Genomic DNA, 26,466 nt, shown 5'->3' on the forward strand with positions numbered 1-26,466 from the left:
AACCACACACATCAAACTTTTCTTCTCTTATCCAGCACTAGTGAATATGGCTTCATAGCATGTTTTCATACATTAGACATTATAACTCTGAAGTTCATCACTGTGTCTGAACAGAAATCCAGAAACAAGCTGTCACATTTACTCATACATGCTGGTTTGTCTCTATAGACTCTCTGTGGTGGCAGCCTCTTCTGTGGCTTGGAGCTCTAACCTACTGTTTCTAGGGTTTCTGATGAGGAGTGATGAACTATGCTTTCAGACTCTACACAGACCTGTAGCTTCTTTCAAAATGAATTTTATCAGGTGTGGTATGTCATACATACTATACATACATCTATATATATAAAACCATATTTCACGTTTAACCAACCTTTTATAGGCAATGATATTTTTTTTATCATTCCCAACATTAATTATACTCAAATCTCAGCTACTCATTAGCAACTGAGTAGACAAGTACATGCTCTGCATACAGCTCTGAAAAGCACCAACTGCAGTTTCTCTTGTTGTGCAGGATAGCTGTAACACTGTCATGCTGTGATGCCTAAGGCAACAGAAGAACATTAAAAGCACATGTTTTTGTTTTTGTTTTCCAGAGATGATTTTTTTAAAAAGAGAAAGTCAATCAACCAAATTCACCAAATATATATCAGAATCTTAGGCAAAATAATCATTGAGCAAAATCCAAATGCTAATAGCAAATGCCCTAAACAGACACTAAAACATGGCAAACCAGCTATATATAAGCTCAGCAACTGATAGAACAATGACCGAACACTAGCGTAACACTGACATAGCATTGCATAATGATAGAACATTGACAGAGGTGGACAGTAACAAAGTACATTTACTTGAGTACTGTACTTAAGTACACATTTTGAGTATCTGTACTTTACTTGAGAATTATCTATTATGGAAACTTAAACTTCACTACATTTGAAAGACAAATATTGTACTTCGGTCATTTTTTGAACTCTGATCAATTTGTGGCAAAATGGATGAAGACAGATCATCGGCTCAGTGCACGCATCCATGGCCATACTTAGATAGTATGTTCCAGTTTTTAGAAAAGAGTAAAGATTCTTTTAGTTTTAAATGTTTGCTTTGTTTACCGAAACAAACCACATCTTAGCCTACAAAAACTCTCCATCCAACCTGCAGAGGCATATTGAGGTATGTATATTTAATTTCTTAATTTTCTAATTTAATGTAATTAAATATATATAACTTATATAAAATGTGAATAGTAAATTATATTGGATAAAAAAAAGAATGAATAAAATGTAAAATGCTTTGTTTATGATGAGTGTGCATAGCTACATTTATTTTTTACTTTTGATACTTAAGTACTTTTAAAAACAAGTACTTCTGTACAAATCTGTACAGTAAAAATCTGTATTTACAACTTTTACTTGTAATGGAGTAATGTTTGACCAGAAGTATCTGTACTTTCACTCAAGTAAGGAAGTGTACTTTGTCCACCTCTGAACACTGATAAACACTAAGTGCAATGTACAGACTATATAGTTTGCACCAGCTGACCAGCAGTCCAAATACACTCAAGCTTTCTAAGCTTTCTAATTATGAACAATAATTCCAACGAGATGATTTTCTTGGCTCTTTTATTTGAGGAAAAAAATTTAGAAAAGGCATAAATCATATTATAATTGAATCCTTTCCTCTTTTTAACCGCTAATGAGTTTTCGACTGCCATTTTCATATGCTCATAACAGGACTGATGTGATGGTTATCAAAATGATCTTATCGAGATTTGACATGATTTGAAGTTCTTCACATAACTGCATAACCTCGTCCAGAATTACCAACAAATATTTTTCATTAGTCTCTGTAGCAATTTATAGATATGTGTACACTACAAAAATAGTCACAGTTTTGAGTGTGTTATTAGAGATGCAACTCTCCAGGGGCAGCCAAGCAGCAACAGATAAAAACTATTTCTACTTGAGTAATCAGACTACTGCAGTTTCCCCTTCTTTTTGTATGTGTGTGTGTGTGTGTGTGTGAGTGTCTGGTCTGTTGTTTGTACTCAATATGCCTCATAAGCTGTGTGCTGTTGTGATTGTGTGTGTAGTTGTTATTATATATGGAAGTGTATTCATTTGTAGACACGTTTTTCTAAAAAAAAGTCATCTAAGTTCAGCTACACAGCTTGTGTCATTACCAGAGCGTAAAGGGGGTATGGTCACAACTGAACCTTCTCTAAACTAGCCCATCATCCTCCTGCATGTATGCCACAGGGTTCTTGGCTGATATGGCTGGCTGGCTGGCTGGCTGGCTGCAGAGAGGCATGTGGTGAGGAGGATTTTCCCGCATACTCGCCCTGGCACAGTCAGTGACAATTTTCACACTCTTTGAACAGCTCATATGAGGTGGGGTGTACTGCACACAAGTCTCTGGACTGAGCAATGCTGTGTACCACAGAGAGTGATACACTATCATCCTCCTGTCTCTTCAGGTGTCTTATCCACTGCCTCTGTCTCTAAAGCAAACATGCAAAAAAGCCGATTATCTGGAATAAACTGCTCAAAAAATACCACTTTATGGTACTTTTATCTTTCAGGCTAGTGAGAAAGAGATTACAGTCAATTTGAGTCTATTAACAGTGTTAACAGTGAATACTAATAATAAGTTGTTATATGGGTCATGCAAATGACTTCAAAGATATTTTTACTGATCACCTTTATCCTATGAAATATTTCTGTTCTGACCTCTTCCTGGATGACCCCACCTTATTATCTACTTGATAAAATTCAGTTTTATGAGGAAGAAAATGGTGTAAATCATGGGTGACTGGCTCAAAAGTCAAAAACCGACTAGCATGAATTCTGAATAAAACAGGATAGCAAGAATTACTAACAGGAAGCATGAACAAAACTGACTTACTAGAAAGAAAGAAAAAAACCAAAATGACTAGCATGAACACTGAGAAAAATCTAGGATACAAATATTTCATTCTGACTGAGGATAAGCCTTTAACCTGACAGAGAAGTTAAACACACAACCTGCTGAGTAAAACTGGCTAGCATGTAAAACTAATCAGCATGAATGAAACGTAAACCTGACTAGCATGAAAAACTACTTAGTAAACTGAGTGTATGAATGACTAGGATGAATGCTAAGAAAACTGGTAAATAAAATGCTTAGTAAAAAAAAAAATGAAAAAGAATGCTAAGTAAAATTGGATAGCATTTCCAGCGATAGCTAGCAGATCTGAACCCAACACCTATGGGTGATTTTGGAGCAGTGGGTTAGACAGTGCTTATCACCGCTATTATCAAAACACCGATAGAGACAATTTTCATTGGAAGATTGTCTTCATCTCTTCATTAGTGTTCAAGAGACTTGCTGGTTGTTCTGTCAATGAACCTGGATGATTGCATAACACTCATATGATCACGTTTATTTATTTCGCGGCATCGAACTCCACATGATTAGGGACAAAAATAGAATTGCTCATGCATTTATGTATAGAAAATTAAGGAATATGGGAATAAAATTGGCAGATATACCTGTAGTTGTTATTGTATTAGCTTCTTTATTCAGCCTTCAGCACCACACTCTTCTAATTTCATTTATTTTCTTATTCATGCTAATGGGCTCATATAATGTGGGCAGTTAGGTTATACAGAGTCTTCAATGTTGTTAAAAGACTAAATTTTAGTAGCAGCAAGAGCAGTAACGGAAGACCAACAATATTTTTTATAATGAAGTGCTCACAAAATCACCAAACATCCTGATCCATACCGGACTAAAATGATCAGATGACCCAATAAATGAGCAATAATGAGAAACAGGTCTGGTTTTGTTCTAAGAAGAGAGAAAAACTTAGACATGGTGGACAGAAGAAAGCTCAGAAGAGCACTGAAATCATGGAATTACCTAAGAGATCCCCAAGAATTTCTATTCTCTTCCGAAAAGCACCAGCACCAGGGTCCTGGAGGAATGTTGTTTTATTTCACTGTGTACTGCATCAGCTATATATAGTAGAAATTACAATAAAAAGCCTCTTGACTCTTGAAAACAGGCTCAGTGCTATTATTACCTCCAAGGTAAGCAAGTGAAGCAGTGTCTTCACACAAATTTGAAACCAAAATACATTTGTTACAAAGCATTAAAAAAGGCAGTTTGTGCTAAAATAAAACTATACAACATCATCATGCTGGAAACATCACTCACTGCAAGTGTAATTGTTTTTATATACTAGTCTTCATGTAATAATAATAATAATAATAATAATAATAATAATCAAATAATTCTATATTGGACTGTACCTATATGGACCAGGATTATCTTGTACATCAATGAACATTCAAGGCATTTGGAGATGTTACACATGCTAATACAACAGCATGAAGCAGCAGAAAGGAGATCACCAGTATAACTTACCTGCTGAAGAGGATGAAGGCAAAAAGAGTGAAACAGGAATGGATCATGGTCATAATTTGAGGAAGACAGCAGTTGTCTCCCAGAGTTTAACTAGAAGAGAGAGAGCATAGGGTCATGTCTGTTAGCTTTAGGGTAAGTATAAATTCACATTTAAGTCCATAGTTTAGTAATGAACCACAGCTTCTTAGAAAACATTCCATGCAGTGGGTACATGGATCAGGTGTCTTAGATATAGAAATGATATAATAGCACCCTTTTAAGGTGCAAATTCTGTCAGTAAGATGTGTATTGTGCACTGTGTCATGATTTGAAACACACACACACACGCACACGTATAGATAGATAGATAGATAGATAGATAGATAGATAGATAGATAGATAGATAGATAGAGATGGTGTGTGTGTGTGTGTGTGTGTAGCTGGAGGCTGTTTGTGTCAAGTGAATGTAAACAAGGTTGAATACAACAGAAAATATGTTTTGTTGTCACTTGGTGAAATGTATTCTTTCTGAAAAACTCACACATACTTCTGTACGTATATATTTTTAGCATCTCCGAGGGTTTTTGCATTTGAAACTACGCAGATCACTGGAGCTGAGGACTACCGGCTTGTCGACAATTTATCAGCCTGAGGGGACTCAAGACACTCACATTCAGCATTAGATTGGTAAAAACACCCACTTTGTGAGGTATTTGTACACTGAAAGAAGTGTGATTTCTGTTGTTCTGAGATGAAGTACAGTGTGAGTAGTTGAAAGGTCAGTCTGCGGTTATGAAATGCAAATTTGTACCAATCCATATAACTGTTCTGTTTCCCAGCTAGTCAGTCTAAGGGCGCCTACAGATTATTAGCATTTTGCGTGCTGCTCACCACAATAGGTGTACTGTACAAATGAAAATGCTTTTTGCCATGATCTAGAAGCAGTGCCACACCACTTCAATCATCATTTCATCTGTGAATTTGAAAACATTTTAGCTAGCCCTTTCGGCATGTTTATAAATCCTGCATGTATCCAAATCACTAAAAAAAAGGTTTTCTTTGAAGAAGACAGGAGCAAACATGGAGGGCATGAGACTTGGCAAACAATTGCTGTTTCTCTGCTGACATTTCTCCATGCTACCTTTTTTTCTGAAAGTCATGGTAATGTATTTAAGGTTATATCAAAAAGCTTTGGATAACAAGACACATAAATCATTAGCAGCTCCTCTATTATAACTAGTGCCACATCATTGCTTTGTTACATATAAGGGCTCATTTTGTTGGTTAGTCTAAACTGAGTGGAAGTTGAAAGTGAGTGAAGCATCAGATCCAAGTAGTGTGTGCTGCCCGAGTGGAGATGCCTTTAGGCGAAGCTGCACAGCTATCTTCACAGGAAAGCAGTGGCTTTGCTGATGCAAAGAGGCTTAGCTGCTGATCATCTGTATGCGGCCAAAGAATTTTAGAGACAGGCAATGGAAAAATGTCATTTTAGTAAATAAGAAATTAATTCTTTATACATTTCCTAAATAGTGTTAAGAAAATACTTCAAAATATATTCCTGTTAATTTTATTATTATCATTATTATTATTATTATTATTATTGTTGTTGTTGTTGTTATATGCTTGTGTGTTTGTTATAATCTCTTTTAACAATCCATTAGATACTCTATATGACCAAAAATATGTGGACACTTGACCACTGAACATCCAAACCATGTACATTAATATGGAGACATATAGTGTATATTTACACTATGGCAAGTTTGTGGACGCTGACATCAGTGATGTGGATACAAAAATGTATTTAGGTGATGAAGTGCTACATGCTCACAAAGAATTTCATCTCTAGCAAAGAAGGTACCACAGATTTTCGCTAGTGTGGTACACTCTAGGGAGCTTTGTTTGTTTGTTTGCTTGTTTATACACTATATGTAAATGTTCATGGACACCTTACCATCACAGCTAAATCATTTGCTTGTTTAACATGTTGTTCCAAAACCATGGGCATTAATAAGAATTTGCTCCCAATTTTGCAGCTGTAAGAGCCTCCACTCTTCTGGGAAGTTTTTACACTAGAGTTTAGAACATGGCTGTAGGGATTTGTGCTCATTTAACCACAAGAGCATTAGTGAGGTCGAGCACTGATGTGATGATTTGAGGATAGCTTTTGTACCTGTGAGGGTATGTTTACACTGTGCTTTACACAGCACATATGGTGTTTTGCCTAAAAGCTGCTTGAGCCATTGAAAAAAATCTGGAGTTGATCAAGTTTGTTTCTAATCTAATTGTCCCCAGTGGGCACCACAGCTGTCTCAGGCCTTCTGGGTATGATTTCTCTCTCAGAAGCATGTCTTCTGTTCTACCACACAGACCTTCATCTCCTTATCAAATGCCTTGCCACTGAATTGCCTGGGAAGCAGTACACTCTGTATTTATCCAGTGCTTTTGTATTTGAATAAACAAAAACATTAACATAAAGATAAACTTTATAGACATATACCACGGTGCTGTTGAATTCTGCAGATAATCTAAAACTAACAATAAACAGATTTTTATTGTCAATATGTTTTTCACTATCTTCAAAACAACACTCTTTGGATGTTGACAAAAGGACTGGTTATAACATAAGTAATAACAGGGCTTAACTTGTTTTCTGGGCATTCCACATTAAACGTAACTATAAATTTTAAAAGAATTAAAATCTAACATTTGAAAGCACATTTAAAATGTAATTGTTTAAGAATTGCTGGATAAAATTGTTGGCAAAACACTTGTTACTGCTGTTTCTGAAAAATAATGATCAAACTGAGGTTGGTGAGAGTAACTATGCTTCTCATCGGTGCAGTTCACATCGCTGTCAATGATTGTTTCCTAAAAGGCACACCTACATGTTTTATCCCATGAATAAATTTAAGCCTGTGATATATTGTATTTCTTCCATGTCTAACCAACAAAATACAAGTTCTCCCCAACTGTGTGGCAACACAGTGTACAAGTGGGTTGAGAGAAAGAAGGGCCCTATCACCACAAACATGTTTACATTAACTGTGACGTGAAGACGCTGAACCAAATAATGCTATATACTCTTTCTAATGTTTTAGGTTAATGGTTGCCTAAAGTTTTACTATTTATAGTCACATAGTTATTTTTTGGCAATAACAAGATACACTTTATAATACTTTAATAATTATTTCACACTCAATGTTCTTAAATTAGGCAAGGTCAAGCTTAATAAGTTTGAATTCCAAGAAATTATGTGTACAGTGTAACCTAGAGTATCTGAAAGGGCAGGTGATTAAGATCCAGCATGGCAGCCAAGTATCCTTAATTGAACCACAAACTGGCATAAATGCAACCACAACATTCATAAAGCAAAACTAAAATGTAAACAAAAGAAACGTCTAAGTTCAGAAGTACTTTCACTAACCTCTGGCTTACAAAATCATCAATAATTCACATCCAGGTTTCTCCTTTGTGGGTTTGTGTTCTTCAGCAGTTCTTGTATATTGTTTATTTTCTTTTAAATGCTTTAATATTGAGTTTATATGACACAAAACTCAATTCCCTCTGTGGTGTGCAGGAAACAGACGGTTAGGCTAAAAAAACAGGTCCCAAAATACCAAAGTTTTTTTTTCCCTGTAACTCATTTGACAGAAGTCACATAACTAGAGGGACTAAATCAGCACTAAAATAAACCAGCAAATGTTTACTCACCAACACACACCAAAGAATAAATATAAGATAAATAACACCATCTGTTTAAAGGGAGTAAGCAGTCTTGAAAGTGACCATTCTTGAGAATGGTCCAGGACTCATAATCCTCAAAAAAACGAGTGAATCGTATGCCTCCACCACCATCATCAACACTAATTGAGGGAATATCTTTTGGAAGCTTGCTGTTCATCGCTCTAGTACAGTTCCAGAGATTTGTGCCAAGAGAGTCTATTCCAAGGCAAACTGAAGCGTTATGGCTCATGATAGTCAGATGCATGCCAGCAAAATACAACGCAAGAGCCACCATTTTTTCTTAATTTGTCTCCATTCACACGTCCATGATGCTGACTGAATCCTCACAGTTCTCTGCTTGCTATCACTGTGACTAGTACTGACTAATTAACCACAGACCTGCATATTACACCAGGTCTAGATGTCTAGGGTGAACACTGGGTGATGATATCATCACTCTTACTGGTACTATACAAATTGTAGCTCCTTTTTCCATTTTTAAGTTATTTCTCGATCTAAACAAAATGGTAAATGCTATAGCTTTCACAGTTAGCAGATCTCAATCTAATCAATCACCCATGGGTGATTTTGGAGTGTTGTCACCAACACCATCATTAAAAAACCAACTAAGGGAATATCATTTGGAAGAATAGTATTTCTCCAATTCAGTTCTAGAGACTTGTAGAAACTTTGCATAGGTATGCTGAATCTGCTCTGGAAGCTTGTGATGTTGCGTTATTTCTTTAATTTGTCACATGTCTGTATATATGTTTGTGTGTGTGTGCTGTAGGCTAGCTTAAACAAATTTCACTGTCTGGTGAGACATGATGTAGCACCTGTTATACTGTCTGACCAAACCTGCAATAACAAAAGCAAATATTAAATACCTTAAGTGCATCCTTCTTAGGTAATGCATACTCAAGCAACATATAATTTTATCGTATCAGCTCTCATATCTTCTGCCTAATCTCATAATTACATTTCATTCTCACCCTTCTGATTATAAACTAGTGCTATGTTTGTACTCCGGATAACACACAGTCCTCGTCTGACTAAGTAAAGAGACAGAGAGAGACACTAAATCTAATAAAATAAGCATTCAACTGCTGTCTTGTACTTTCTTTAGCTTTCGCATAATTTAGTTTATTGGTATTCTTAGACCCTGGCTTAGCACAGTTTTCTTTTTTTAAGAAGACAACAAAGCAGCTCTGTAAGTCATTTCTTTATTCTGCCGAGGAACTGATCCTGAGAACACTACAAAGTAGGAACACATCCTGGATGGGACACCAATCTATTAGGGGCACCATATACATTCATACTCATTCACACACTCTTAGGCAATTTATAGTCACTGGCACGTTTTTTTAACAGTGGGGGGGGGAATCCAGGCAATCCTGAAGAAACCTGTACAGACACGGTGAGAACACGATGTGAAACACCACAGAGACAGAGCTCAGGATCAAACCTTGGAGCTGTGATGTCAGTGTTTCTAGTATCCAATGTTACAGAGTTCTAGCTTTCTATCTAGCCAAAATGAACAAGCTTATGTGTAAGCTTAGAAAAGTTATGAAGAGGTGTTATTTGATGAGCTGATCATCGGAACAAATTACTTCCTCGACTGTACAGATCATTTGATCCACAAATGCAAATACAAAAAAAAACAATATAATCATTAGCTTCATTAGATAATGTTTTATTAGTGTAAGTATTAAATAATATCTTATCCTGGTTGAGTTATTTGTAGAGATATAAACTATGCAGCATATAATATCACATCAAAGCTTTTTGACTTGATATGCCTGCATATCAATCAATATGTTCAACAGACTAAATAATAAAGTAGACTACTGGTTAAAAAAATAGCACAAATAAAAATGTATTATCTGAAGCAACTCCACACTCCCTCCTCTGATAATTTTCCTCTTTATAGTGAATAAGGGTTGAAAAAAAAAAACATTCTTCTCCGAAGCATGCTGTACTGACACTTTAGATACTAGCATACTAGAAAAAACAGCAAAAGCTGCAGTCAGAAAGACTGGTGTATAGATATTATCACCTTGAGTACCTGGTATGTTACGATGCTGAAAGCCAGTAAAAAAATCAATATCATGTGTGTTTTGAAGTCCCTTACAGTATTTTTTCTCTAACTTTCTTACATTTTTCGGTTCAGGCAGTAAGTTCAAATTCTGACCTACTTATTTATAATGCCCTGGGCCAAACAATATTGTTAACACAATACACTAGAATAGCCAACCATGACCTCTGACCACTTCCCTGAAGCAGAATTGCTGTAGTGCTGCTGGATATTCTGGTGGAGAATCTAGAGGTCAGCAGGTCTCTCTCAGGTCTATTCAGTTGATTCCACCGAGTCTGAAGAATAATGGAGTGCTCAGCAGCCATGCTTACAATCCTGATGGCCAAAATAAGTGTATGAAACACACACACACACACTTATATATACTCACCAATAGTCAGAGGCATAAATGACTCAGGCACATTATTTTATTAAGCTTAAATGGTTTCAATGTGAATTTCATTCATTTAATTATTAATTCAAGCACATATTTGTATACAAGCCCTGCAGGCCCATGTAAATGCTTTATACCCATTTTTAATGGCTGTGCTCAAGCTGAACACAACAACCCGCTAAGTTATAACATGCTCCACTTTAATACCTAATTCTGCAGTGTAAAGCTAATTATTGTGTCACGCTGCTTAAATGCACAATTTACACTGATTTTGCCATCTGTTATGGCATACAGTGCTGCTAGCTGTTTCTTGCTATTAGTGTTTGCCAATCTATCCACTACAAATGCTACATCTTTGTACAATATAACACACACACACTATAATCACCGTGGAGTTCAATTATTTCAGAGTGTGAAACTAGAAATTATAGGGCATCAAAACAGCTCTGAGGAAAATCAATTGTGGAAAAGCACCTATGCCAGAGACTCCACCATTGTTCATTCAGCCTGCGCATCACATCCTCCACTAATGCCTCAGCATTTCTATATCTTTTGTACACTTTTCTGGCCACAATCTTCTGGATCTTGAGCTCGCAGTCTGTCGTACTTTCTGCACTTCCATGTGTATGCTCTTCCATGAGCCAACTTTTGAACACATAATATAGTCACTGGATTAAAAATGGGCAGATAAACAGGCAGATAAACAAGCAGTCTGGATTAAAAGCGGGCAGTCTGTCTTGCTTTTTGCACTTCCATGAGTACGTACTTCTGGGTGCCAACTTTTGAACAACAAAACAGAATGAACTTTATGGATCATAATGTAGTCCCTGGATAAAAACTGGGCAGATAATAAGGTTTTGTTTAAAGCAGTTGGTGGATAAATGAGATATCCTTGTGTATTTGTTAACTTTCACTACAAACATTTTGTCTGTATCAGTCAAATGATCTCTTTCTGTGAAAGTTGGCAAGTCTTGGCCATTGTTCACAGTTTAATGTACCTGGCTTTTAAGTGTAAGCTAGATGCCTTTATATGCTAAAAGTATCTAAAAGTATTTAGATGAGGAATTGGATGCTAAAAGTTTTTGTACCCATCAAAACCACTTCATATCATTCTGAAGTCTTGATAAGAAACAAAAGCTAGGGGTCTTTAGATGAAGATGAATCTCAGGGTCTTTATATGAACTGGAAGGATAGGTCTTCAGATAAGTCTTCCTATGAATCAGAAGCTAGATGTCTTTAGATGAAGTGGGAACTACAGGTGTTTTATGATGCAGAAGCTGGATATCTTCATATGAAGTAGAACTAGAGGTTTTCCTATGAAGTAGACACTAGATGGCTTTATATGAAGCAAACTCTAGAGGTCTTCATAAGAATGAATACGTGAGCAACACAGTGAACTATGTTTCCTGTATACCATTACTCATCTTATAAATGTTATGAGCCTTGAAGAAACCAGCTGTGTCAGGTATCCTACTGGGATTGGCTTGATACAAAAATGAGAGATACTGAAATTGGTATATTGGCCACAAAATCTGTAGAGAATGACTAAAAGCAATTTATAGAGATTGAGTTCTTAATAATCTTTTATCCACAAAATGTAGTCTTAAAAGACCCTGGTTTAACCATGTGAGAAAAACCTTTTATCATTAGCAGGAAAGCACAAAGCAGAAATTCATTATTCATTTGGTGACAGTAATCTCTTTATGCTGATCAGGGTTACAGTGGATCCAGTGCCTGTGATGGGAGTAGTGGGTGAGATGAATATGCACTGCAGTGGACCCCAGTCTATTGCAGGGAATCATGAACACACACACACACCAAGGGGCAATCTAAAATAGCCAATCAACCTACTGGATTCTTTTGTAGATGGGAGAAAATTGGAAGAAACCCACAAGGACACAGGGAAAACATGAAACTCCTCACAAGCTGTGAGAGGGCAATGCTACCTGCTACACCACCTCCCACATGGTGAAGTTGTTGCAAACATCTTCATAATGTCAGGTGAAAGAAATATATCAGCACATTAAAAATAGATCAGCACATCAGAAACTAGAACTACTGGACCAAGTCCTGTATGGAATATCTGACCTTCATCTGACTCTGTCACTGTCCTCTTGATCAAAGTGTTTAATGCTAACCTAGCCCTTCAAACAGAAAAGCCTGCACAGTGACCCTTCTATAAATATTTAAAAAGACACCTCTTCTACACTGTGTGCAGAAGAAGCAAGTGGGATCCTCAGCAATCGTAAATGACAAACTATGTCAGACATCAAAGACTTCAAATAATAGTATCCTGTATTCTTTTCTCAGCTGGACAGACATCTTAAGTTATGCAGATAACTGGGAAAAAGGAATTCAAAGAAACCCAGAAAAAATATAATTCAGTCGATCTGGAGTATGAGTTGTGAAAGAAAAATGGATGCCTAACCCGGCTAATAATCCAAACCACATCTGAAGCATCATTCAAGCTTCAAGTCCCAAAGGGTCATGCTTGCCAGCTGTCCTCAAACTGTGGAATACACCAAAGTCATATGGATTATGGAGGGGAAAAACTCCGAACCAAAAACCAAGCAGTTGGTTTGACCCTTCCTGTCAGCTCGAGCCTGTCTGACCATCCTCCTCTCACCTCTCTAATCAACAAGGCTTTTCTGATCTCAGAATGGCTGCTCAGTAAATGTTTTGGTGTTTTTTTCTGTGTAGAGACTGAATTTGCACATGAAATTCAGATCAGCACCATCTGGCACCAACAGCCATGACATGGTCAAAATCACTAAGATGACATGTTTTCCCATATTTCCCATGTTTAAACATTAATTGAAGCTCTTTACTTGTATCTGTATGAATTTAAACACTACATGATTGGCTGATAATACATGTCTACATGTGTTGCAAATCATTTTGATGTATAGACTGTAATTTATATATACATTGCAATTAGCTATCAGGTTTTCATATGCACAACTGTAACCATACTTAGAAATGACTAATGTATAGACTGACTGGAGGAAGTTGGAGGACTGTGTTAACTCCTCAAGGGCAAAGTGATTAAAAGTGTGAATCTAAACTGAATGAACAGATGAACTTTTATGCTTTTGTTTATTGTTTTTCTTCCAATGGCAAGTTGCTTGTCTACTTTGTGCTAATTGAACTGTAACATACAACTCCACCTGATTCTTAATTCTTGCAATATTTGAGTAGCCCCTTCTTGCTTCTCGCCTGAGTGCTTATAGCCTAAATGCTCATAATTAATAGCTAAGCTCAAGCTGCTGGTGGATTTAATCATTGCTTCATGATGGGCTGAGCTGTTGACTTGTGCCATGTGCGCTGCATTCCGATTGCTGGAATTCCTTCAGTAAAGAACCTTAGTAATTACAGCCAGCATCACGAGCCAAGGTACAAGGGGAGGAAATAAATAGAAATATAGGAATAAAATAGAATCACGCTTCTCTTTCTATGTCCTTCTTCCAATTTTACTTTATCCACCAATCTCCATCCAATTCCACAATCCTTATATTATGTATTGAAATCAAGATAAAATTCTTCAATCTTTTATCATTTATGAACCTTTAATAATGGTTTTTTACTTACTTTCTTATTCTAATTCACTTATTCACTTATTGTTTAATGTATTTCAATTATATAAACAACTGATTTTCACAAAAACCAAAATTGTATTATACCTAATGAATCCATTTGTTAAAGGCTGGAAATATAGTACAAATAAACAATTTCAAGTTGACAATATATTCCATACCGGGTTGATACAGACAAAATCTTATATCATGGTATGGATAAGTTCATACCTTTCTATAAAAGTGATGAAAACACACATTTCTCCTTTTGTTTGGAAGTGACAGTGATCTATCACAAATGAGAACCAGAAAACATAACACTGTTTCAAATGATAAAAATTGAAGAATATGAATAAAAAGTAAACATTAAAACATGTTATTTTTCAATCTTGTAGTTGGGCTGATGCCAGTTCTGTCTGCACAGTTAAAATTGGCATTATTCCCCAACATGATCACATTCGTATATATTTGTAACAATTTGCATGATTCAAGTTACAAACCTGAAGCCCAATTTTAGGATGGGGATAGCATTCATACTTCTCATATTTCACATAAAATCAAACAAAATCCAAACATATCACTCTTGCTATTTAGGTTTTGCATTCTCTTTCCATTGGATCATGTTTCGATTCCTATAATTATAGGTACATTGCTTCCCCCAAAAGGCTTAAAGCCTGGATGCGCACACATGTAGACACACACTCACATATATACACTCACATAGACACACACACACACACACAAACTGGCTTGATCTGGGCAAGTCTAGTGAATTCTGAGAAAAAAAAAAAGACATGCCAACTTCTGCAGTTTTGATGATAAAAGTGGGTTCATTCCTCTTCAGCAGTTTATTCCTAAAACCTTATTTATGGTAATCCTGTTCATTTCCACACCTGCTTTTACAGTACTGTAATGCTCGACTGAGAGCGTTCTGCAAATCTGCAAAAACTTAAGAGCTGATATGGATACTGTATATCTGTAGAAAAAAGTAATAGTATGTCCTACATTTAGTAATAAAAAATGTTTCAGTAGTGCTTGAAGGAAGACCTTGAAGAAAAACGGCTAGATCATTGCAGCTATTAGAAAACTTTATGTACATATTTGTTTGCTTGCTTGTGTTCATTAATATTGGGTGTGTGCATCAATTAAGACAAGAATCCACTGACAGGCTAATGCAGTACATCCTTTTTGAACATGCACACACACACACACACACACACACACACAAGGCTCATGCATGTGTCTGCATAACCCAATTTCCCCATACCTGTCAGTGAATCAAATCCCCTAGAGCGTCTGGCCATGTTATTGACCACTCACAGTCATGAATCAGACAATGACATAAAAAAAAAACAACTCACTGTTTCATAACAATTCACAAAGATCCCATTTATAATCTAACAGAATTTTATTGGCAAGTCACGCATTGCCATGTTTACATAACCCTTAATTGTGGAAGTAAGCCAGGCTGAGATGTCTCAAACAGATAATAAGAAGTATTTTATTGCATCCTTGATAATTGATTAGATTTAATTAAAAGGTAGTGCATTTTTTTAAGTCATGTATTAACTCGGCATGCGCACAGTGAACAGATGAGACATGATCTATAATCGCACCTATAACATTCATCATTCTCTTAAACTTAGTTCTAACATCAATACATCCACACACTCTTATAGCCTCAATAAAAAAAAAATAGTGCATAATAATAAACAAAGGCAAAGTGAAGCCATGGGCAGTGAGCGATCACCAACTTACCCGTGATGACGTTTTGAAGAGGGCATCTCTCAGAAACATGCGGGTGCGTCGCCAGAGAACGTTGCCGCGTTTCCCACCGATAAGGAACAAAAGCAGCAAATGGCGCCGCGCGCCTCCGCCTCGCTGAGATGCCGTTAAACTGAGCGCGAAAACACGTGCGCTAATCCGCGCGCCTCCACCTGCGCCTGCACCTCCACGCGCTCACTGTGCTCAATGCGCTCTGCACGCGCGCATGTTCACCCGCGCTGGCTCGTTTACTACCTCCACACTGTACCAAACTCCACCTCAGTCACTATCTATCTATCTATCTATCTATCTATCTATCTATCTATCTATCTATCTATCTATCTATCTATCTATCTATCTATCTCCTTTTGTCTGTCTCTCTCTCTCTCTTGCTCTCTCTCTCTCTGTCTACCTCAGGTGCACTTTGTGGATATAATAACTGACCATAGCCCATCTGTTGCTACAAACAGCTCACTAACATTTGCAATATAAGAAAAGATCAACCCAGGACTACCAGAGAACCATATTCCATACATGGTAGAGTAGATCATTCTCATCACATCAACAATATCTGACATGGTAGTGTGTTGGAGGTTGTTTTTGTAGTGACTAATCTGCAGCAGCATTCGTGTCAGAGATAGTTACTGATGAAGGGCTACAAGATAATTAGCATGAATGAAGAGTATCTAGATGGTGAACTAAGAGCATAGGTGTGTGTAAGTAAACATACACAATGGGCTATATTTAGTGTTGAGTGCCTGTAGTGAGGATTTAGCACAGAAATGACAAATTGTTCTTGTGTGATATTGGCTTAAGCAGGAAGTGGTATTAAGTGTACAACTGCCTGACTGATGTAACCACAATGTCACACTGAAATCTGCAGTATTTCTTCTGTTTGCTTTGTTTATTTAGTCTTTACTCGGATTTTCTTTTTCATGTTTTTCACCTTTTTTTAAGGTGGGAGGGGGCTTAAAGGGACTTAAACGGACCTAGAAAGCAATACACTAGTGGAAAAAAAAACATTAAAAGACTCACATACCACCACGTCAGCATCATAACTGTTCTGAGAATGGTCCACCACCCAAATAATATCTGATCAGCAGGAATTAGCTTGTCCTTTTCCATTGATAGATGTACACCAATAGGGAATAACATTATGGCCACCTACCTACTGTAGTATTGTGTTGGTCTCCCTTTTGCTGCCAAAACAGCCCTGATCCATCATGCACTGTGTATTCTGAAACCTTTCTATCAGAACCAGCATTAACTTCTTCAGCAATCTGAGCATCAGTAGCTCGTCTGTTGGATCAAATCAAACGGGCCAGCCTTCACTCCCCATGTGCATCAATGAGCCTTGGCTGCCCATGACCCTGTCACAGGTTCACCACTGTTCCTTCCTTGGACCACTTTTGATAGATACTGACCACTGCAGACTGGGAACACCCCACAAGAGCTGCAGTTTTGGAGATGCTCTGATCCAGTCGTCTAGGCATCACTCAATCAAACATAGCATTCATACTTCTCATATTTCACATAAAATCAAACAAAATCCAAACATATCACTCTTGCTATTTAGGTTTTGCGTTCTCTTTCCATTGGATCATGTTTCGATTCCTATCATTATAGGTACATTGCATCTCCCCAAAAGGCTTAAAGCCTGGATGCGCACATATGTATACACACATTCACATATACACACTCACATATACACACTCACATAGACATCATAATTTGGCCCTTGTCAAACTCGTTCAAATCCTTACGCTTGCCCATGTTTCCTTCTAACACATCAACTTTGAGGACAAAATGTTCACTTGCTGGCTAATATATCCCACCCACTAACAGGTGAGGAGATAATCAGTGTTATTCACTTCACCTGTCACTGCTCATAATGCTATGCCTGATCGGTGTATAAGCGAGATGCCAAATGTTATAGAGAAACAAATGGCCTTCATATGGTTGACCAGATTAAGTGTATGTATTTGTCCTAATTCCTTAAGTAGGTAAGACTACAGATACCTTTTTCATCCTTCCAGCAACTAATCCCCAAGTGTCATGAATCAATTATCCCCAATAAATTGATTAGTTACATTTTCACTTTTTGGTATATAGTTACCACACTGCAACTGGAAAAAAAATCAATTAAGCATTATGTTTTCTGCTGCACCACAGAAATCATGTCAATCCTCCTCGCTGTTATTTTACAAGGCTGGTTCTCAGTTGCACCTGATCCCTTTAATCTCAGCTCAAACATTCAGTAATTCATGCCTTTTAAATTGATGCGTTACAGATGAGAAAGTGCTAAAATATTCAGTATTGTAGATCTCCAGGTCCAGACCAGGGAACACTTATCTATTCAAAAAAATAGATTGTGAGACTCGTGTGGAGTGAATAGTATACGTTTAAGCTAACAGACTATCCAAATGACTATCCCAAAATTCTTTGGGATTAAAATGAGGTATATGGCAATAACTTTTTTATCTACATTTTTATTCTTTTTCTATTTTTTCAAGAATTTATAACCTATGATAGCCATCCATCCATCCATCAATTCATCCGTCTATTTTCTGAACCACTTATCCTACACAGGGTCATAGGGAACCTGGAGTCTCTCCTATGGGACTCAAGGCAAGGGACACCCAGGACAGGGTGCCAGTGAATAGCAGGGCACAATAACACACTCACACAGCCATTCACACACTATGGACAATTTAGAGATGCCAGTCAGCCTACAATGCATGTCTTTGAGCTAGGGGAGGAAACCATGATACCCGGAGGAAACCCCAAAGATGGGGGATAGCATACAAACATGCTTAGCCCTGGATGTGTGAGGTAATCATGCTAACCACTAAGCCACTATGTACCCCTAACCTATGATATATAGTTGAGAAAAACTTGCTAATTTGTTTGTTTTGTCTTATACATTGAAATGCTGCATATTTATTTTGAGTATTAACGATGGTTTAGTTTAAGTATCATTTCTTATTATTGTAGGGTTGTAAATATAAACATTTTCCATGCATTTAGTAAAATGAACATTCCACAGCAGAAGAATTTAACTGCATGGACAGCAGAAAATATGATATTTAACTTTCAGCACCACAGATCAAGACACTCCACACATTAATAATCTTGGCACCACACACAGCTCTGCAGAACCCGGTGCAACGCATAATTAAGTAGTGCTGTTTTTCATAGTGCTGCTTCACAGAAGATTTCATGATACCAGTGATATAATCATTTTTCCATACGTTAGAAGATAAAAGCATTTAATAGACACCTAACTGCCGTATGTGTCAGTGTTAAGCAGTTTACTGTTCTTTGTTGTAAAATGTAAACTTACAGAAGCTCCTTGGCAGTATGTAATTGTTGTAATTAGTTTTTCCAGCATTGTTACTGCATTATTTATGGTTATTTTATAGTAATGGCACAGTGTACAGAACAAAACTAAATTATAACTGGACTAACTACTCACTTTACCAGTTTATCCTGGTCAGGGTCATGGACACAGAGCCTATCCTTCACAGGGCACCATGCACACACACACATTCACACCAAGAGGCAAATCAGCATACCCAATCTGTTTGCCTGCATGTTTCTTTGAAGTGAGAAGAAACTGGAGAACCCAGAGATAACCCATGCAAACATGGGAAGTACATGGAAAACTCCACACAGGCGATAAAAACAAAGTTCAGAATCGATCCAGTGACACTGTAGGTATGAAGGGCAAATGCTTCTCAGATCTACATATTACAAATACAGGACACCAGTGTATCAATGTATTCAACTTCATATCTTTATTTGTATCAAAAACAAATTTGTCATTTAAAAATTTCCAAAAACTAAACATTAATAACACAAATAATGAAGTAAAAATGAAGCTTAGAACAATATTATATTCTATAGACAGTTACACAATAAGAATTAAAATAAGAACACAATAAAGTTATAATAAACTCTCAAAATGTTGTTGAATTTCCTGCATTTGCATTCAAAGCTTGTCCACTTACATGTGATAATATTTTAAATAAAATCATTAAGCTAATACCCCTGAAACAAATGTACAGATGATACATAGGCTTGAACATCTAAATGTTTCTACAAGAAGTGAAGCTTTATAAATTGACAGACAGTTATTTTTTCTCCCTTCTACAGAAACCACAGAGACTTAAGTTTCTCATCTGAGTATTTTATTGACAGCTGCCAGAATGTTCGAAGAACTTCATGAAATATTACAGTCCATGTTCACTGATCTTGCTCTTCAAGCTGAGAGAAACACTCTAAATGGTTCATGATTGAAAATCTCTTCTCAGAATGATGTTAACCCCTGACTGAGTTTCTTATCTGAATTCTCTTTCAGCTCCTGAAGACACTTTAAATTTAAAGCTTCTCAGCATACACAATATATACCATACCGTCTGAACCTATACTGTAGTACCACTGAGAAGCCTAGACTGTCTCTATATAATCAATTCTCTCAGCCTCTAACATATTATGTTTGCAGCTCATCAGTCACTCTCTCTGTCCTTCTGTTCCACTATTGATGATTTTCTTCACCTGTCTCATATCTACCCTTTTAACATCTTCTCCTCCTCCTCGCAGAGCCTCTCTTTCTCTTCTATTCTGTTTTTTTCCACCCTGTCTTCAATCTCCTCTGCCCCTGTCCCTGACACTTCTCCCATATTCTCCTCTGACTCCCATCTGGCCTTTTGTTTGTCTCATTCTCTTTGTTATTTACCATCCTGCTTGCTTCCTCAATTCTGAACATACTCTGTTGTGTGCATTCATTTGTTCCAGAGGTATGAACCATTCAAATATCTTGATTTAAATAAATAAATAAATAAATAAATAAATAAATAAGAAATATAACACAAGGCTGTGGGAAAATGGTTATGTGTTATGCAGATATTTACTATATGCATGTAATGACCACAGAATCACATTTTTACAGACCTACATTTAATAACATGATATGCATGTAAACAAAAACCCTGCAATTTCACAGTCATAATGTTGCTTAAAGTTTTATGTTGCGAAATAAAACAACCAAAACCAAAATATTTTAAAATCATGTTTATTCAAGCATACAGTTCCTTTTGGCTGTCAAAAACGTAGCCTATATTAAACTACTAACACATAAATTATTAATAAAAAAAAAATTGGAACAGACATGTGATTTTTCAAATAAATAAATAAATAAATAAATAAATAAATAAATAAAAATGTAAAAAAAAAAAAAAAAGGGAAAAACTTAAGTTTTGATATGAACTTGATATTAAACTTATTGCATGTATCATGTCTTGCTAACATGATATATAACACAACATTTTTACAGGAGCAATAAATTAAGGGCACACACACACACACAACAGGGAAACAAATGTGCATAACAATGCTCATAACAATTAACCACAGTCAGTTAAACCCACAGTCTTTATAAATTATGTAACTGCTACTCTGCACATTGCAATATATAGATATAGTCTACTGAGATTATTGTGATAATTGTAGATTGTGCTGTGGTTCATGTGAGCACTGACAGATCCACCAAACTGAATGCTGTATTCCACAATATTCTGAAAATATTTTTCTCCCAACCTCCTCCAGCCTAAAACACAGCATTATCTCTTTTCCATATGGCTTTCCCAGCAGCAGGTTTGTTAACACAAGGCAGACATGCTGATGCACATCTGAAATAAGCCACAACATTTTGAAGTCCTTTGCGATTCATTAAACGTGAAGCCTTGAATGTGCCGTTCATCTTGTTTAATGTTCTAATATCTTGCATGTCTAAGGTTACAGTTTTCACTTCATCTCTCAGCTTGCTAAGGATTTAAGGATTTTAACCTCTTGGATGTTTTTCAGAATCCCTGAGCTTCATTCATTTTGCCTTGTACATTACAGGTACATTTTTTTAATGTATATTAAAAAGCAAGAAAGTTGTTATCACTTTACTATGAGTGTTATAGGAATCACTATCTGCGCTGACCTCCGCCTGTCAGCAAGAGATTCAATTGACAACACAACTGTCTTATTTGCTTTGGGAACAGTTTACCAGCCACACAGCACATGTTGGAAAACATTATGGTGTTTGGGGGATTGAAGATGGACAGATGGAAGCCCAGTGACTCTATCAGTGCTACGTGCTGAGAAGAAACAAAAAAAGAAGAAGAAAAGAAACAAAGTGAAGAAAAATATTTTTTTTATTGCTGAGAAATTATATCATGATATCAGTCTTGGAATGGTGGAAAATTCCCAGTAATAGTGAAACTGACATAATAGAGGCATCTTAACATGTCTACAACACTTACACTTACACCCATGATTTATGACAGGGGATGAGAAGGAGAAATTGGAAAATAAAAATTGAAAATAGAGGGGCTGCAGTCAATGTATTATGGATATGGTCCTACACTATATGGCAAGCAGGGGCGGACTTAACCAATAAGCGAGGTAAGCAGCCGCTTAGGGCCCCGGGGAATTAGGGGGCCCCGACCAATACCAAGAAGCCTATATAAATCATATAGTACTTATTACTTTTCTATCATATATTGTATGGTCTGTCTATAACCATTAAGATTTTAACGTTATTATTACATCTTTTCAAATGCGGACCCCCCCATGATTCATGAATAATGGGACGTTCCTATCGTACTGCACATGCGTGAGATTCCCATACCTGGAATCGCTTAGGGCCCCCAAACCACTAAGTCCGTCCCTGATGGCAAGCATAACTAAAATTGAATGTAAGTAAAAAGAACTTTATAATCTCTGTAATCTGAGTGTATACCATGATAAACAATATATTAAACATTATATACAGGACCTTGTAGACACATATAACAATTATGGTAAACACACACATTATATTTCACATGCACTTTACCTATGATGTTACTAAAATCTTTAAAAAGAAAGTTTCATTGTCTTTAGTTTGTAATCATATTTCCGCAATGTTGATTGAAATGTTTTACTATAAAATAACTGTTAACTATAAAAACAGTTAGGTATGTGTGTTTTTGTGTATGCTCGCCTATGTGCATTCAGTGTTCATTTGTGGAGCCTGTATAATCTGTTTAATTTTCAGCCCATGACTGCATTATTTATCGTCTCTTGTGTGGGAAAACAGATATCACCAGCACCTTGTTTTTACTGCAAATCTACTTTTTGCTTCATAAGTGTCACATTTATGCTCCTTTTTGCATAATGGTTATGTCACTATTTTCCTTCCATTATGAAGGAAGCTGGAGCTGTCTAGAATTAAACATGCTTCTGCATTTAGTGTTTATGACAGAAGCTTAGATGAATATCTTGGTGGGATGTAAAATTCTTGCATTTTATGACACTAGTGGCCAGTCAGAGATTCAGAGATAACAAAATTATGCATCTTTTTCATGCATATTTTTTTCCCTCTACTTCCTCTGACTACATCATAATCTGCCACTTACAGCAGTCCCTTACAGCATGGCAGACACAACAGGACTCTGGTATTTTTCCAATGGAAAATTAGGTTATATCTCTTCCACCCAATAAATTGTGCACAAGATTGCATTGATGTTCAGGACAAATTCTGTTGCAGATGATCAGACCTCAGCAAGATCAAATCAACTTCCTTTCAGACTCACTCTTCACTTTGATTTATTTTCTGTGCTCTAAACCATGTCACGCAAAGCTATTAAGGAACAGAAAAGTGTCTAAGTTTATAGAACTGTAGAAAATACAAGAAAATTTCAAGACATGGCCATGTTTCTATGCATGAGTTGTCTTAGATTTAAGCTGAAGGTTCGTCTCAGTCTAAACAGCTTTAATTAAAAAGGAAATTCTTATTAAGAAGTTTGCTTTATGTACTCCTGTGACTGGTCAAGTAAATAAAGTAAATAAAGGCTAGTTTGTAAGCTTGGTACATTGCATACTATATCCTGTAGTTGTCTCTGTCTAGTTCTTTAAAAACCTGAACCTTTCACATTTGAGACATGTGACAAAAAGTTACACAGTTCATAGCTAGGGCAAGTGACAATGCTTTTAGATTTAAACACAGAACCGCACACTGAGCTTTTCCAGCATTTGTACCACATTTTTGTAATAAATAAAAGTAGAAGCAATTCAGGGTTTAAATCAGTTAAAAGTTTAAAGGTTTCAATTCTTTATTTTGCTGTAAAATATTTAGGCTTTTTGCTAATGTTTTCTTGTGCAGTTAACTTGTAGTCACTGCCAGTTATAGATCATTTGACACTGTTCATTTGCTGTTAGCATTCCAATGAAATTAATTGTCAACAAGGTTATGTCCTTATTTTATAACCTTTTTTTTTTTTTTTTTTTCCACAGTGTCATTATTCCGTATCTGGATGTTCATTTCTGTTGAATTTATGTGCTTAATTATTTTCCTGATTATTTTTGCCGTCTGTTAAACATAGGGATCTTTACATTCTGTAAAGCCCTGGAAAGACTGAAACATTTTAGGTGCTAAAGCAAAACCTCTGAAAACAAGTCAGGCTGGGGTTAAAAGAGGAGTCCTCAACAGGCTATATGTGCTACCTTTTATTAACATGCCTATAGGGGACAATTTTAAGAAATCTTTTCTGGGGTCTCTCAGTGCTGACCTTGGAAGAAAGCTCCATTTCCCACAGAAGATTCCGACGATCACCTTAAGCCCACTTAAAGCAAAGGAAAGAAAATGTTCTAAATATCAAGAATTGATCAAGGGCAGAGAAAGATGGATACTGGCTGTGAAGGTTGGGTTGCAGAGGTTGTCTAGAACCTGCTGAGAGCAATAGATCAGTAAGGAAAATGTGGCAGCAGTGCAATGCATAAAATCATGCAGATACAGGCTATGAACTTTAGTCATCAGAATAGGAGAAGAAATGCGATCTCGGTGACTTTGACCATGGCATGGCTGTTGGTGTCAGACAGGCTGGTTTGAGTGTTTCAGAAGCTGCTCCTCTCCTGGGATTTTCATGCACAACAGTCTGCAGAGTTTACAAAGTGCTAATAAAAATTCAGACAAGTTTCAGGGAGCTTGTGCCCACTGTAGACTCAGATTCCTGTTCTTGTATGACAGGGGTGGAACCTCATGTGGTCTTTTGCTGTTGTAGCCTACCCCCTTGGAGGGTCAAGGTGTGAGATGCTTTTCTGCTTACCATGCCTGCAAAGAGTGGTTATTTGACTGACTGTATCATTCCTGTCAGCATGAACCAGTCTGGCCATTTTCTGATTTTTTTAATCAAAAATTTCTGCCTACAGAACTGTCACTTGCTGGATATTTTTTCTTATCTGTGCTGTGCAAACTCTACAGACTTTTTCACATGAAAATCAGAGCAGACCAGCAGTTCTGAAATACTCAAACCAGCCAATCTGACACCAACAACCATGACATGGTCAAAGTCACTAAGATCACCATTCTAATGTTTGATGCAAATATGAACTGTGCTGCTGCCACATGATTAGCATATTAGAAAATTGCATGAAAAAGCAGGTGTTCCAAGTGACCAGTAAACATATAACATAGCTAATACTGATGGCTTTACTAGTAGTATAGAATATACTATATATTGCAATGCTAAGAAATGCAAAAATGAAAGAAATGCTAAATGAAATTGCAGAGCTACTAAGTTTCAATAAAAGATATCAGGCACTAAAAATATACTTTACTTTGATCTCCTCCATTTGTCTTCCTTATACCTTTCCCTATGCTTTTTTTTTGCAGCAAGATATACTTTCAGTTAACAGAAACTGTTAAATATGGTTGAAGTATTTAGATTTCCTGAAAACATTTTTACTTTTTTCTGTCTGAGAAAGTATTTACTTTCTCAGTACCTCTGTACCGTCTTTGAGACCCTTATGACTATATGTATGCCATCCATTGCCATGAAACTGTATTTTCATGATTGTGTTTTAGTGTCTTCCATTTTCATTAGTCCTCTGAACATGTCTAATGTCATGTCTAATGGATAATGTCATGCCCAATTGGCATGACATACAAGCACTAATTAAATGGCTTTACTTTCACATGACTACCTTAAGTTTGAATCGAAAATTCATATAACGTCATTAATCTGGGTGCAGGTTCATGTAAATGCTGTCTGCTGCTGGCAGCTCTAAGATATCTGTGCGTAAGTGCTCATGCATTAGACCTCCGAGGAAGATATAACTTATCTTTATTATTTTATATGCAGTTAGAGGGAATTCTGTGAAAATATTCCTGCCAAACGTAGTGGTGGGTGTCAGTGAAGGCAGTAGCAGTTCTGTGTGGGAAGACAATAATGAGGAGACATTTGTCTATGTGCTAGGAAAAGGTTGCAGGGGTAAATGCGACCTTTTTTGCATTTGTCATAACAGATTTGAGTAAGTACGCATAATGCCATTAGATTGCCTCATTCACTCCTGTATCTGTTTTTCCCAGACCTGGAACCTCTACAAGCAAAAGCAATAAAAATGATCCTTTATAGATGGTAACAGTGTGTTTATACAGGCACACCTAAAGTCTGTCTGTTTACAATACAGTTGCAATACAGTCCCTTTGTTCACACAAGTTCACACCTTTGAATTTTAAA

At 36.6% G+C, this 26,466-nt stretch overlaps 1 protein-coding gene across 1 annotated transcript in view; it reads right to left on the bottom strand.

Moving 5' to 3' along the window:
- The window catches only part of LOC131346134 (gamma-aminobutyric acid receptor subunit pi), a 47,319-nt gene extending 30,947 nt beyond the window's left edge, over window positions 1-16,372 (bottom strand). The window contains exons 1-2 of the mRNA XM_058379500.1: window positions 15,911-16,372; window positions 4,408-4,497 (exon numbers count right to left, since the gene is read on the bottom strand). Coding sequence (XP_058235483.1) covers window positions 4,408-4,460 — 53 coding nt within the window. The 5' untranslated portion in view covers window positions 4,461-4,497; window positions 15,911-16,372. The remainder of the gene's footprint in view (window positions 1-4,407; window positions 4,498-15,910) is intronic.
- Window positions 16,373-26,466: the final 10,094 nt, after the last annotated feature.

This window comes from Hemibagrus wyckioides, linkage group LG03 (assembly GCF_019097595.1).
Source record: "Hemibagrus wyckioides isolate EC202008001 linkage group LG03, SWU_Hwy_1.0, whole genome shotgun sequence".
Classification (NCBI taxonomy): Eukaryota; Metazoa; Chordata; class Actinopteri; order Siluriformes; family Bagridae; genus Hemibagrus; species Hemibagrus wyckioides.